At 48.6% G+C, this 13,927-nt stretch overlaps 1 protein-coding gene across 1 annotated transcript in view; it reads left to right on the top strand.

Moving 5' to 3' along the window:
* ADCK5 (aarF domain containing kinase 5) overlaps positions 1–13,927 on the top strand; it is a 187,301-nt gene that overhangs the window by 81,499 nt on the left and 91,875 nt on the right. The window contains exon 4 of the mRNA XM_069221151.1: positions 506–581. Within this exon, the coding sequence (XP_069077252.1) occupies positions 506–581 (76 nt within the window). The remainder of the gene's footprint in view (positions 1–505; positions 582–13,927) is intronic.

The raw sequence follows: 13,927 nt of genomic DNA, 5'->3' as shown, positions 1-13,927 counted from the left end.
TTTTGATCTAGGCTTGCATTATTTGATGCATGTACTTGCACTGTCTGTGGGATGCTGTACATAGTTGCACTGTATATTTGGAACAGTCTTGCACTGTATACTGCATCGTAGATGTGCTTGCCCTGTATCGGACAACGTTCTCTCACTGTGCTTGGAAGTATTTGCACTGGGTTGTTGGTCTGAAAGTCTGGGCATTCTGCTAGGATATGTGTTGAAACTCTCACCTCTGTGTCTGGAAGCCCTTGCCGGATATGATTCACACAGTGTAGAGGGGATGGAGAACCTGTGTCGGGAAGCATTGTTAACATGATTAAAGCCTCTGGTTTCTCTGCATCCACATGGCTCAACCACCCAAGTGGTTCATTGCAGAGCAGAGCTCTAGTTCTTTGTTCAGACACTGAGGTCATTAAGCAGTCTAAGTATTACATTTCCATCCAAGATCATTGTATGCACAATCTTTGTCTGAAAGGGTTTAGCTGATAAGCTCCTTGTTTCTGTCCTGCAGGGCACTGTCCAGCGGGATGCACATTTCTGTAGATTACTGGTGGACAACGCACGTGAGGTTACGTGGCATTGATGAGGTATGTAATGGATGGTAGGTAATGGGGTGTCCTGCTGCTTAAGATATGAGGAAGGGCTTGGCATTATGTAAGCTAATTAAGGGTGGAATGAGGCGCTTGATTGGGTAGATCTTGGTGACCATAGGTGGAATGAAGCAGGTGACTGAGTAGTGCCTGTGATTGGGTGGCTGCGGGAGTACATCAGTGAAATGAGTGACTAAGAGATAAATGTGAGGGTACTCTGGGGGAGCTAGTTACTGGAGTTGATGGTGCATATGAAGGGTCCTGTAAGAGTGAGCCTGGTGCTGGAGCCACAAGGAAGGAGGCTGGCATTTATAGGTGTAGGCTGAAGGATTTTTGTTTGGGTACATTTTAGAAAGAAAGTATCTGACAAGGTGCTGAAGGTGGGGACATCTAGGAAGAACAAGCTTGATGATTTAGTTATATATTATATACACAACACAAACTCCAGCTACTTAAGTTTCAGAGGCTAGTACAATAGTTACTTAAAAATTGAATTCAACTTTACAATGCCTACAGCAGCAAACGTGTCGTTAATTTATTTGACAAATAATGGTGGTGCAAAGTTGATAATTACAGAGACCATGAAATCTTTGCACAGTCGTTGAGGAGGTTGGGAGGGGGGGAGGGGAATGGGTCACCAGGCGTAAAATACAAAAAGCCTGGTTTAGAGTTTTGCGGACGGATACTCTGTCACAGGCATGACTGCTATCCCATTTGCCTTATTATAAGTGCATTTTATTCTGTGGCACTTGCAATAAGGTAAACAGGATCTCCATCACATGGGTACCCGTTCATCATGCTTTAAAACCTATCTTAAGAGAGGATATAGCTAGTGAGGTGTCATAGCAGCGCTTAAGCCTCACAGTATTAAAAAGTTCAAACATTACAAGGTGATGTACAGAAGCCTTCATATCTTGCCTGTGAATATTCATTAAAAAGAGAAGTATAGTTCAAAGTTCTGCACACTTGGATATCAGATCGTGGTACATTAGAAATTGAAGACAGTTCACCAATGTATTGCCTGAATAGCAAACATTCACATATACCAGTGTTAGACGACATCCTGTAGTGTTAATAAAGGGCTTAAATTAAACAATAAAAAGGAACCATGGATACAATGGAAATCTTAAGATAAATAGTGAAAACTACAAGGAGTAGTGCCTGTTGAAATCTAAGAAGACTGGACTGTTGCAAATTCTGTACTGTGACTGGCCCTGAAACCAGATTGAAACCTTCCAAGAAGATTATTTTCTTGGATATGTTTGTGGTGACACTTATTCCAAAGCCCTTGGAGAGAAAAAGGAGACCAGAGCTGTGCAGTGGCTCTCGGTAGGAGAGTGGTGGAGGGTAGTTTTTTAAAGGCGAGGATTGAAGTGTGCTGCCCTGAGGAACTGTGGAAGAATCCCATTTTGAAGAGCTTTATTGGTAAAAGTCATCCCGTACGTAAGTAGTGCTCAGGTAAACTCCTCAACACGGGCTGCAGGAATGCGGTCATTGGAGACGGGTGGTCTCTGTGTCAGATGGAGGCGCCCGTCCAGAAGTAATGATTGTGAAGGGACAAGGGAGGACAGAGGATTTGGTTGCGTGAAAGATAGGTAATGGTACACTGGATGAAGTAGTTACGTGAAGGGACAATAAAGGTGCAGGTGTGTGTGAGGAGTGAGGTTGGCGGTTGAGTTGGTGGTGGTACTTTAGGGGAATGGATCGGGGGCCTAGATACTATTGTGAGGCCCGAGGCTTGTCGTAAGTGATGGGATGGAATTAGGCATGGTATGTGATGAGTTACTCCTATGCCTCGGCCTCTTATCTCCAGATTCCTTTTGCTAATTTGAGACAGTTTTCTCTGCTCTTTGGAACTGGGAATGAACTTGCTGAACTTGCGTGGCCTTGGGAGCGGAGGGTTTCCTCAGCCAACGCAGCAATGAGCTTTTCTCCTTCCTCTTCACTTCCTCCGTTTAGTTCCGGGGATTCTATTGAAGAAATGTAGGTCTTACCAATTCCATTTCTTGCTACTCATCATCATTTATGTGGTGCCTGTAGCATACCTCCTCCTTCTACTGTGATTACTTTCCAGCCAGCAGCCAGAGGGCTAATGAATCTATTGCATCAGTGAAAGGGGTTCTTCAAAACACACGCAATGGAAACTTGTACAGAAAGGTGGAAATATCCCCCTCACACATGGCTGTCTTCCTAGTGGTCTACTCCTTCTATCAGACTGTTCTAAAACTCTTGCCAACAGAAGACTGGACACTCAACCAGTATACCAACAAGGTGCCCGGCATGTCCTGACATGCCTCTCTGGTCGAACTCCAGTGCATTCTCCAAAGTGGAAATATGTCCTAAGGTTGAGTTTTGTTTTCAAAGCTGCTCCCCAAGCAGAATTTGATGTTTTGAAGGGAGTCTGTTTTGGGGTCTTCCGTAACTTACTTGTGGTTGAAAGCCCCACCTATGTTACTGAAACGCTGATCCCAAAGTCAATATGAAGGGCTGGAGTCTGCTTGACCAGCCACAAAGTGCCACTCTGCCCCATGACCCGGATACTGCTTCCTGCTGTATTATTCGGGACACGACGCGGCCTCCAGATGTACAGGACAGCTTTTTAAACAGCTACCAGCACATCCGCTCTCTTCTACTTCAGAGTTTCTAAATTTGATTTAGAATTGTAAAGAAATGGCTCCCTGTTGCAGTTACCCCCCACTTTTTGCCTGATACTGATGCTGACTTGACTGAGAAGTGTGCTGGGACCCTGCTAACCAGGCCCCAGCACCTGTGTTCTTTCACCTAAAATGTACCATTGTTTCCACAATTGGCACAACCCTGGCACCTAGGTAAGTCCCTTGTAACTGGTAGCCCTGGTACCAAGGGCCCTGATGCCAGGGAAGGTCTCTAAGGGCTGCAGCATGTCTTATGCCACCCTAGGGACCCCTCACTCAGCACAGACACACTGCTTGCCAGCTTGTGTGTGCTGGTGGGGAGAAAATGACTAAGTCGACATGGCACTCCCCTCAGGGTGCCATGCCAACCTCACACTGCCTGTGGCATAGCTAAGTCACCCCTCTAGTAGGCCTTACAGCCCTAAGGCAGGGTGCACTATACCACAGGTGAGGGCATATGTGCATGAGCACTATGCCCCTACAGTGTCTAAGCAAAACCTTAGACATTGTAAGTGCAGGGTAGCCATAAGAATATATGGGCTGGGAGTCTGTCAAAAACGAACTCCACAGCTCCATAATGGCTACACTGAATACTGGGAAGTTTGGTATCAAACTTCTCAGAATAATAAACCCACACTGATGCCAGTGTTGGATTTATAAAAAAATGCACACAGAGGGCCTCTTAGAGATGCCCCGTGTATTTTACCCAATTGTTCAGTGCAGGACTGACTGGTCTGTGCCAGCCTGCTGCTGAGAGACGAGTTTCTGACCTCATGCGGTGAGAGCCTTTGTGCTCTCTGAGGACAGAAACAAAGCCTGCTCTGGGTGGAGGTGCTTCACACCTCCCCCCTGCAGGAACTGTAACACCTAGCAGTGAGCTTCAAAGGCTCAAGCTTCGTGTTACAATGCCCCAGGGCACTCCAGCTAGTGGAGATGCCCGCCTCCTGGACCCAGCCCCCACTTTTGGCGGCAAGTCCAGGAGAGATAATGAGAAAAACAAGGAGGAGTCACTGGCCAGTCAGGACAGCCCCTAAGGTGTCCTGAGCTGAGGTGACTCTGACTTTTAGAAATCCTCCATCTTGTAGAAGGAGGATTCCCCCAATAGGGATAGGAATGTGACCCCCTCCCCTTGGGAGGAGGCACAAAGAGGGTGTACCCACCCTCGGGGCTAGTAGCCATTGGCTACTAACCCCCCAGACCTAAACACGCCCTTAAATTTAGTATTTAAGGGCTCCCCTGAACCTAAGAATTTAGATTCCTGAAACTACAAGAAGAAGAGGACTGCTGAGCTGAAAAACCCCTGCAGAGGAAGAACAGAAGACACCAACTGCTTTGCCCCAGACTTACCGGCCTGTCTCCTGCCTTCCAAAGAAACCTGCTCCAGCGACGCTTTCCAAGGGACCAGCGACCTCTGAATCCTCTGAGGACTGCCCTGCTTCAAGAAAGACAAGAAACTCCCAAGGACAGCGGCACTGCTCCAAAAGAACTGCAACTTTGTTTCAAGGAGCAGATTTAAAGACTCCTGCAACTCCCCGCAAGAAGCGTGAGACTTGCAACACTGCACCCGGCGACCCCGACTCGACTGGTGGAGAAACAACGCTTCAGGGAGGACCCTCCGGCGACTCTACGACTGTGAGTAACCAAAGTTGTCCCCCCTGAGCCCCCACAGCGACGCCTGCAGAGGGAATCCCGAGGCTCCCCCTGACCGCGACTGCCTGAACTCCATTTCCCGACGGCTGGAAAAGACCCTGCACCCGCAGCCCCCAGCACCTAAAGGAACGGAACTCCTGTGCAGGAGTGACCCCCAGGAGGCCCTCTCCCTTGCCCAGGTGGTGGCTACCCCGAGGAGCCCCCCCCCTGGCCTGCCTGCAACGCTGAAGAGATCCCTTGATCTCTCATTGAAAACCATTACAAACCTGACGCGTGTTTGCACACTGCACCCGGCCGCCCCCGCGCTGCTGAGGGTGTACTTTTTGTGCTGACCTGTGTCCCCCCCGGTGCCCTACAAAACCCCCCTGGTCTGCCCTCCGAAGACGCGGGTACTTACCTGCTGGCAGACTGGAACCGGGGCAACCCCTTCTCTCCATTGAAGCCTATGTGTTTTGGGCACCTCTTTGACCTTTGCACCTGACCGGCCCTGAGCTGCTGGTGTGATAACTTTGGGGTTGCTCTGAACCCCCAACAGTGGGCTACCTTGGACCAAGAACTGAAACCTGTAAGTGACTTACTTACCTGTGAAACCTAACATTACTTTACCTCCCCCAGGAACTGTGAAAATTGCACTGTGTCCACTTTTAAAACAGCTTATTGTGTTTTATGAAAAAAGTATACATGCTAGTGTAATGATTTAAAGTTCCTAAAGTACTTACCTGCAATACCTTTCAAATGAGATATTACATGTAGAATTTGAACCTGTGGTTCTTAAAATAAACTAAGAAAAAGATATTTTTCTATAACAAAACCTATTGGCTGGATTTGTCTCTGAGTGTGTGTTCCTCATTTATTGCCTGTGTGTATGTACAACAAATGCTTAACACTACTCCTTTGATAAGCCTACTGCTCGACCACACTACCACAAAATAGAGCATTAGTATTATCTCTTTTTGCCACTATCTTACCTCTAAGGGGAACCCTTGGACTCTGTGCATGCTATTCCTTACTTTGAAATAGCACATACAGAGCCAACTTCCTACATTGGTGGATCAGCGGTGGGGTACAAGACTTTGCATGTGCTGGACTACTCAGCCAATACCTGATCACACGACAAATTCCAAAAATTGTCATTAGAAATTGATTTTTGCAATTTGAAATTTTTCTACATTCTTAAAAGTCCTGCTAGGGCCTTGTGTTAGTCCCTGTTTAGCATTTCTTTTAGTGTTTAAAAGTTTGTGAAAGTTTGAATTAGATTCTAGAAATAGTTTTAGATTCTTAAAAAAGTATTCCAACTTTTAGAAGCATAATGTCTAGTACAGATGTGAATGTGGTGGAACTCGACACCACACCTTACCTCCATCTTAAGATGAGGGAGCTAAGGTCACTCTGTAAAATAAAGAAAATAACAATGGGCCCCAGACCTTCCAAACTACAGCTCCAGGAGCTGTTGGCAGAGTTTGAAAAGGCCAACCCCTCTGAGGATGGCAACACAGAGGATGATGATAGTGACTTGGAGGAGAATTCCCCCCTACCAGTCCTATTTAGGGAGAACAGGGCCTCTCAAGCCCTGACTCCAAACATAATAGTCAGAGATGATGGCTCCCTCCAGTTAGCCAGGATGGCCAAAAGATTGGCTTTGGAGAGACAGCTCCTAGCCATAGAAAGGGAAAGACAAGAGATGGGCCTAGGACCCATCAATGGTGGCAGCAACATAAATAGGGTCAGAGATTCTCCTGACATGTTGAAAATCCCAAAAGGGATTGTAACTAAATATAAAGATGGTGATGACATCACCAAATGGTTCACAGCTTTTGAGAGAGCTTGTGTAACCAGAAAAGTAAACAAATCTCACTGGGGTGCTCTCCTTTGGGAAATGTTCACTGGAAAGTGTAGGGATAGACTCCTCACACTCTCTGGAAAAGATGCAGAATCTTATGACCTCATGAAGGGTACCCTGATTGAGGGCTTTGGATTCTCCACTGAGGAGTATAGAATTAGATTCAGGGGGGCTCAAAAATCCTCGAGCCAGACCTGGGTTGATTTTGTAAACTACTCAGTGAAAACACTGGATGGTTGGGTAACTGGAAATGAAGTGCATGACTATGTTGGGCTTTATAATTTGTTTATGAAAGAACACATTTTAAGTAACTGCTTCAATGAAAAGTTGCATCAGTATCTGGTAGACCTAGGTCCAATTTCTCCCCAAGAATTGGGAAAGAAGGCAGACCACTGGGTCAAGACTAGGGTAACCAAAACTTCCACTGGGGGTGACCAAAAGAAAGGGGTTACAAAGCCTCCCCAGGAGAAAGTGGGTGACACTAGAAACAAAGAAAAAGAGTCCTCTGTAGGCCCCCAAAAACCAGACCAGGTGGGTGGGCCCCGAGACACAACCCAAGACAAAGGTGGGTACCAGGGTAAGAACTGGGATGCCACTAAGGAATGGTGCCATAACTGTAAACAGACAGGGCACCACACCAAGGACACGTCTTGTCCCAAAAACAAACCCCCTAGCAAAATTCCAGGGGTGACCAGTGTAGCCATTGGGGATGACTCCTCAGATGAGGAGGTCTTCATAGCCTTCAACTGGAAAAAGGGCCCAACAGGTGAGTTGGAGATTCCAGAGGGAAGTAGACACTTCCACCACCTACTGGTGAATGGAATCCCAGCCACTGCCCTGAGAGACACTTGTGCCAGTCACACTATTGTGCATGACAGGCTGGTGTTATCAAACCAGTACATCCCAGGTGAGACTGCCAGAGTAAGAGTTAGCCCAGACAGGGTCACTAATAGGCCTGTGGCTTTGGTGCCCATAGAAGTGGGTGGGACTTTTAGCTGGAGAAGGTTGGTAGTCAGTACAGACCTCCCCCTTGATTGTCTCCTTGGAAATGACTACCCAGAGGTTAGTCAGAGCCCAAGAGAGGAACTGGTCCAGTGCCAGTCCTCTCCGAAGGATTCTGGAGGTCCTGCCCCTGCAGTAACTGCAAGCAGGCCCCAGAAGAAAAAGAAAAGAAAACAGTGTAGGAAGGGTGGACAACCTTTAGCCAAGGTTCCAGCAAGCCAAGGAGATTCTGCTCCAGTAGGGGAGAACTCCAAAAGTGGCACTGGTAAAGTCCAGCCTGACCCACAAGAAGTCCTGGCTAGTCAGGCAACTGTTAAGCCTGAGTGGGTGGCTCCTCAGCTAACAGAAGAAAGAGTGGAAGAAGGGTGTTTACTACTAGATGTGGTAACCCCCCACTCTAATACAGCAGACAGGCACCCTGGACCCAAAGAAGCCTGTAACTTAGCCCCTTCCCTTGTAGGTGAAGAGCTAAAGGTGTGGTTCTGGGCACTGACAGCGGTCAGTGGCCTCTGCTGGGTGTTAGCCTTTATGGCTGCACTATCCTTGGCATGGTGGTCTGACCCCATGCCAAATAGCAAGTTAGGCCCCCTGACCCTGTTGGTCATGGTGGGGTTACTCCAGCTCTGGGTAACCTCTTTGGGTAAGCTAGGGGTGACCCTGGCTAAGATAAGATTAGCAGAGGTGGACACCTCTAACCCAAAAATAGAGAGAATGGGTGGAGGCATTAAAGACACAGACAAGAGGCAATTCAGACTAGGTCCTATCACTGTGGAAGTGGGTCAGTTCCCCAGAGGGAATGACCTGAACAGGAGGATGTAAGGCAGAGTAGGCCCTGCAACAAACCAGCCTATTTCCTCTACTCTTCCTCACCTGACAGACTAGGAAGACTCTCCCAGCTTTGGCTGAGTCTCCTGGCCTGTGGGCTGGGGGGGGGGGGGGCTTGTGTAAAGAAATGGCTCCCTGTTGCAGTTACCCCCCACTTTTTGCCTGATACTGATGCTGACTTGACTGAGAAGTGTGCTGGGACCCTGCTAACCAGGCCCCAGCACCTGTGTTCTTTCACCTAAAATGTACCATTGTTTCCACAATTGGCACAACCCTGGCACCTAGGTAAGTCCCTTGTAACTGGTAGCCCTGGTACCAAGGGCCCTGATGCCAGGGAAGGTCTCTAAGGGCTGCAGCATGTCTTATGCCACCCTAGGGACCCCTCACTCAGGACAGACACACTGCTTGCCAGCTTGTGTGTGCTGGTGGGGAGAAAATGACTAAGTCGACATGGCACTCCCCTCAGGGTGCCATGCCAACCTCCCACTGCCTGTGGCATAGCTAAGTCACCCCTCTAGTAGGCCTTACAGCCGTAAGGCAGGGTGCACTATACCACAGGTGAGGGCATATGTGCATGAGCACTATGCCCCTACAGTGTCTAAGCAAAACCTTAGACATTGTAAGTGCAGGGTAGCCATAAGAATATATGGGCTGGGAGTCTGTCAAAAACGAACTCCACAGCTCCATAATGGCTACACTGAATACTGGGAAGTTTGGTATCAAACTTCTCAGAATAATAAACCCACACTGATGCCAGTGTTGGATTTATAAAAAAATGCACACAGAGGGCCTCTTAGAGATGCCCCCTGTATTTTACCCAATTGTTCAGTGCAGGACTGACTGGTCTGTGCCAGCCTGCTGCTGAGAGACGAGTTTCTGACCTCATGCGGTGAGAGCCTTTGTGCTCTCTGAGGACAGAAACAAAGCCTGCTCTGGGTGGAGGTGCTTCACACCTCCCCCCTGCAGGAACTGTAACACCTAGCAGTGAGCTTCAAAGGCTCAAGCTTCGTGTTACAATGCCCCAGGGCACTCCAGCTAGTGGAGATGCCCGCCTCCTGGACCCAGCCCCCACTTTTGGCGGCAAGTCCAGGAGAGATAATGAGAAAAACAAGGAGGAGTCACTGGCCAGTCAGGACAGCCCCTAAGGTGTCCTGAGCTGAGGTGACTCTGACTTTTAGAAATCCTCCATCTTGTAGAAGGAGGATTCCCCCAATAGGGATAGGAATGTGACCCCCTCCCCTTGGGAGGAGGCACAAAGAGGGTGTACCCACCCTCAGGGCTAGTAGCCATTGGCTACTAACCCCCCAGACCTAAACACGCCCTTAAATTTAGTATTTAAGGGCTCCCCTGAACCTAAGAATTTAGATTCCTGAAACTACAAGAAGAAGAGGACTGCTGAGCTGAAAAACCCCTGCAGAGGAAGAACAGAAGACACCAACTGCTTTGGCCCCAGACTTACCGGCCTGTCTCCTGCCTTCCAAAGAAACCTGCTCCAGCGACGCTTTCCAAGGGACCAGCGACCTCTGAATCCTCTGAGGACTGCCCTGCTTCAAGAAAGACAAGAAACTCCCGAGGACAGCGGCACTGCTCCAAAAGAACTGCAACTTTGTTTCAAGGAGCAGATTTAAAGACCCCTGCAACTCCCCGCAAGAAGCGTGAGACTTGCAACACTGCACCCGGCGACCCCGACTCGACTGGTGGAGAAACAACGCTTCAGGGAGGACCCTCCGGCGACTCTACGACTGTGAGTAACCAAAGTTGTCCCCCCTGAGCCCCCACAGCGACGCCTGCAGAGGGAATCACGAGGCACCCCCTGACCGCGACTGCCTGAACTCCATTTCCCGACGGCTGGAAAAGACCCTGCACCCGCAGCCCCCAGCACCTAAAGGAACGGAACTCCTGTGCAGGAGTGACCCCCAGGAGGCCCTCTCCCTTGCCCAGGTGGTGGCTACCCCAAGGAGCCCCCCCTGGCCTGCCTGCAACGCTGAAGAGATCCCTTGATCTCTCATTGAAAACCATTACAAACCTGACGCATGTTTGCACACTGCACCCGGCCGCCCCCGCGCTGCTGAGGGTGTACTTTTTGTGCTGACCTGTGTCCCCCCCGGTGCCCTACAAAACCCCCCTGGTCTGCCCTCCGAAGACGCGGGTACTTACCTGCTGGCAGACTGGAACCGGGGCACCCCCTTCTCTCCATTGAAGCCTATGTGTTTTGGGCACCTCTTTGACCTTTGCACCTGACCGGCCCTGAGCTGCTGGTGTGATAACTTTGGGGTTGCTCTGAACCCCCAACGGTGGGCTACCTTGGACCAAGAACTGAAACCTGTAAGTGACTTACTTACCTGTGAAACCTAACATTACTTTACCTCCCCCAGGAACTGTGAAAATTGCACAGTGTCCACTTTTAAAACAGCTTATTGTGTTTTATGAAAAAATTATACATGCTAGTGTAATGATTTAAAGTTCCTAAAGTACTTACCTGCAATACCTTTCAAATGAGATATTACATGTGGAATTTGAACCTGTGGTTCTTAAAATAAACTAAGAAAATATATTTTTCTATAACCAAACCTATTGGCTGGATTTGTCTCTGAGTGTGTGTTCCTCATTTATTGCCTGTGTGTATGTACAACAAATGCTTAACACTACTCCTTTGATAAGCCTACTGCTCGACCACACTACCACAAAATAGAGCATTAGTATTATCTCTTTTTGCCACTATCTTACCTCTAAGGGGAACCCTTGGACTCTGTGCATGCTATTCCTTACTTTGAAATAGCACATACTGAGCCAACTTCCTACAAGAATCTTTTGTGATTTAGACCTGTTTGTAATAAGGTGAGACTACTTGCAAAAACTTCACTGATTAGAGATCTGTTATTCTGGCATGTTTTGTTTTTGTGGATTGTTGGGAGTGGATTGCACAATATGAGACCGTGAAGTGACTGGTATCTTGCTCAAAGTTGAATTGTTGAGGTCTTCAGTGTTTGTTGCTGTATATGGCAGGATTCAGTCGCCCTTGTGGGCTTTCACTACTGTGGGCCGAGTCACGTATCTGACTCTTAGTGGCTCACATGCCAGATTACCTGGTGAAGAAGCCTTTTAAATATGTGCATTCACATGGCGAAATGGACATAAGCAGTGGGTTAGTCGTACACTATTCGGATGATGCCCATCAGGGCCATCAACAACTGGGAGAAGGAGGCTGGCATTTGAGTTAACATATCAATCAATAATATTTATAAAGCGCGCTACTCACCCGTGAGGTTCTCAAGGCGCTAGGGGAGGGGGTTACTGCTGCTCGAAGAGCCAGGTTTTGAGCTGCCTCTGGAATGAGAGGTGGTTCTGGGTGGTCCTGAGGGTGGCGGGGAGGGAGTTCCATGTTTTGGCCGCCAGTTAGGAAAAGGATTTCCCACCTGCCGTAGTGCGGCGGATGCGAGGGACGGCGGCGAGTGCGAAGCTGGCGGAGCAAAGTTGACGGGTGGGCGTGTAGAAACTGAGGCGACGGTTGAGGTATTCGGGTCCCTTGTTGTGGAGGGCTTTGTGTGCGTGGGTGAGGAGCCTGAAGGTGATCCTTTTGTTGACGGGTAGCCAGTGCAGGTGTCTCAGGTGGGCGGAGATGTGGCTGTTGCGGGGTATGTCGAGGATGAGGCGAGCGGAGGCGTTTTGTATTCGCTGAAGACGTTTCTGGAGTTTTGCGGTGGTTCCTGCGTATAGGGGGTTTCCGTAGTCCAGGCGGCTTGTGACGAGGGCGTGGGTCACAGTTTTTCTGGTGTCTGCGGGGATCCAGCGGAAGATCTTTCGGAGCATGCAGAGAGTGAGGAAGCAGGAAGGCGAGACGGCGTTGACTTGTTTGGTCATGGTGAGAAGCGGGTCCAACATATATCAGAGTAATTCCAGTCTGTGGCAGAGGATTCTTCCTCTTCACTAGACCTTTCCATTGCAGCATCACAAGAACTCTACATGCACCTCACAGCAGGTGCTTTGGCCTTTTTCAGCCTCTTTCTGCTGAATTCAGTAGGTTCATAAAGGAAGCAGAGGTTAGCGAATAATGGGGACTTGTGGACCTCAGTATGTAATGTGAAACTGCAGATGCTTCCCTGGAGTCGGCTGTAGGTGCCCCTGAGCGTAAACCCCTAATGAGGCGCCCGCTGCATAAGGCCACTGTGAACCGGAGAAAGCCAGCCATCTTAAAGATGATGTGATAGCCACTGTCTTTCCCAGCCAAGCTGCTGGCGAGAGCTGCTCGTGCGACATTATGAAGGGGCAGCAAGTGGACTCCTTTCCAGATAAGGGAATCAGAGCAGTGACGGTAGTGAATAAACAGCGGCCATCGTGGAGAAGGTTTGATGATGCCATATGATGCTCCTGGATGTTTCAGCCTAAGTCAACAGCACATATTTCTCCACTCTATAACATTAATCAAACGCATTCATCCGAGCCAAGGCCACCAAATGAATTGATTTCTATTTGTCCATTAACTAGATGGCATCATTGCCCCTTTCAATTTCCTGTTCGGGACTCCACAAGTTCCATCAGCCGTTCTGCTGATACTCCCTGCTTCGAGTACTCGGGTGGAATCTACCATATTTGGTGTTTCCCTACTGGCTGTCAATAATGATTGTGTTTCTTTGTAGCTTTTTTCTATCTTGAGACCCCTGGAGTGCAGAATGTGGATTAAATAATGGGTACATTTCAAGGTCCTGCCCATCATGTTTTCCTAAGCGTAGTGCCACTCTACTGCAGGCGTCAAGTAATCCGCTATATTCTTATTAGAACTTTGTGCTCTACCTCTAGTTCTTGTATTGTTACTGGCAAAGATTTGTAGATGTCTGTGTTCGTACTTTAGAAGATACCATTAGGTGGATGTGAGCCCTACTAAAACATATTAGATTTACAATATTAAAGTTATTGCCATGTCGGTATTTTCATGCTCGCGTCAGACGTGGCATTAGATGCAGCAGTGTGGCGAGGAGGAGGGTCATAACTTCCTCCTTGATCAGGGAGCTGTCGCCAGCCCTGTAGGATGGGCGACCACTGTGAGGTCTTGGTGTGAAACCCTTCCGCTGGCCAGAGCCGGAGAGAGACCTCTATGGCCATGAGGAGTCCTTGAAAGTTGGTGGCCGCGGATGCCCAGCAGCGGTATCCCTTCCTATCAGTCAGATCGTTCCTTATCATTCGGATCTCTTTCTGGGAGTCGGATCTCTTTCTGGGAGTCGGATCTCTTTCTGGGAGTCGGATCTCTTCCTGGGAGTCGGATCCCTTCCTGGCAGCTTCACGGCTTCTGATGTGATTTCCCTCCTTTGGTCTTTGGCGAGAGGGCCCATTCTTATCAGACATTATCTGATATGATAAAGCCCGTCACCAAGAGA

This window comes from Pleurodeles waltl, chromosome 2_2 (assembly GCF_031143425.1).
Source record: "Pleurodeles waltl isolate 20211129_DDA chromosome 2_2, aPleWal1.hap1.20221129, whole genome shotgun sequence".
NCBI classification, from domain to species: domain Eukaryota; kingdom Metazoa; phylum Chordata; class Amphibia; order Caudata; family Salamandridae; genus Pleurodeles; species Pleurodeles waltl.
Note: the sequence above shows the minus strand (reverse complement) of the source record. Positions and strands in the feature narration are given on the sequence as shown.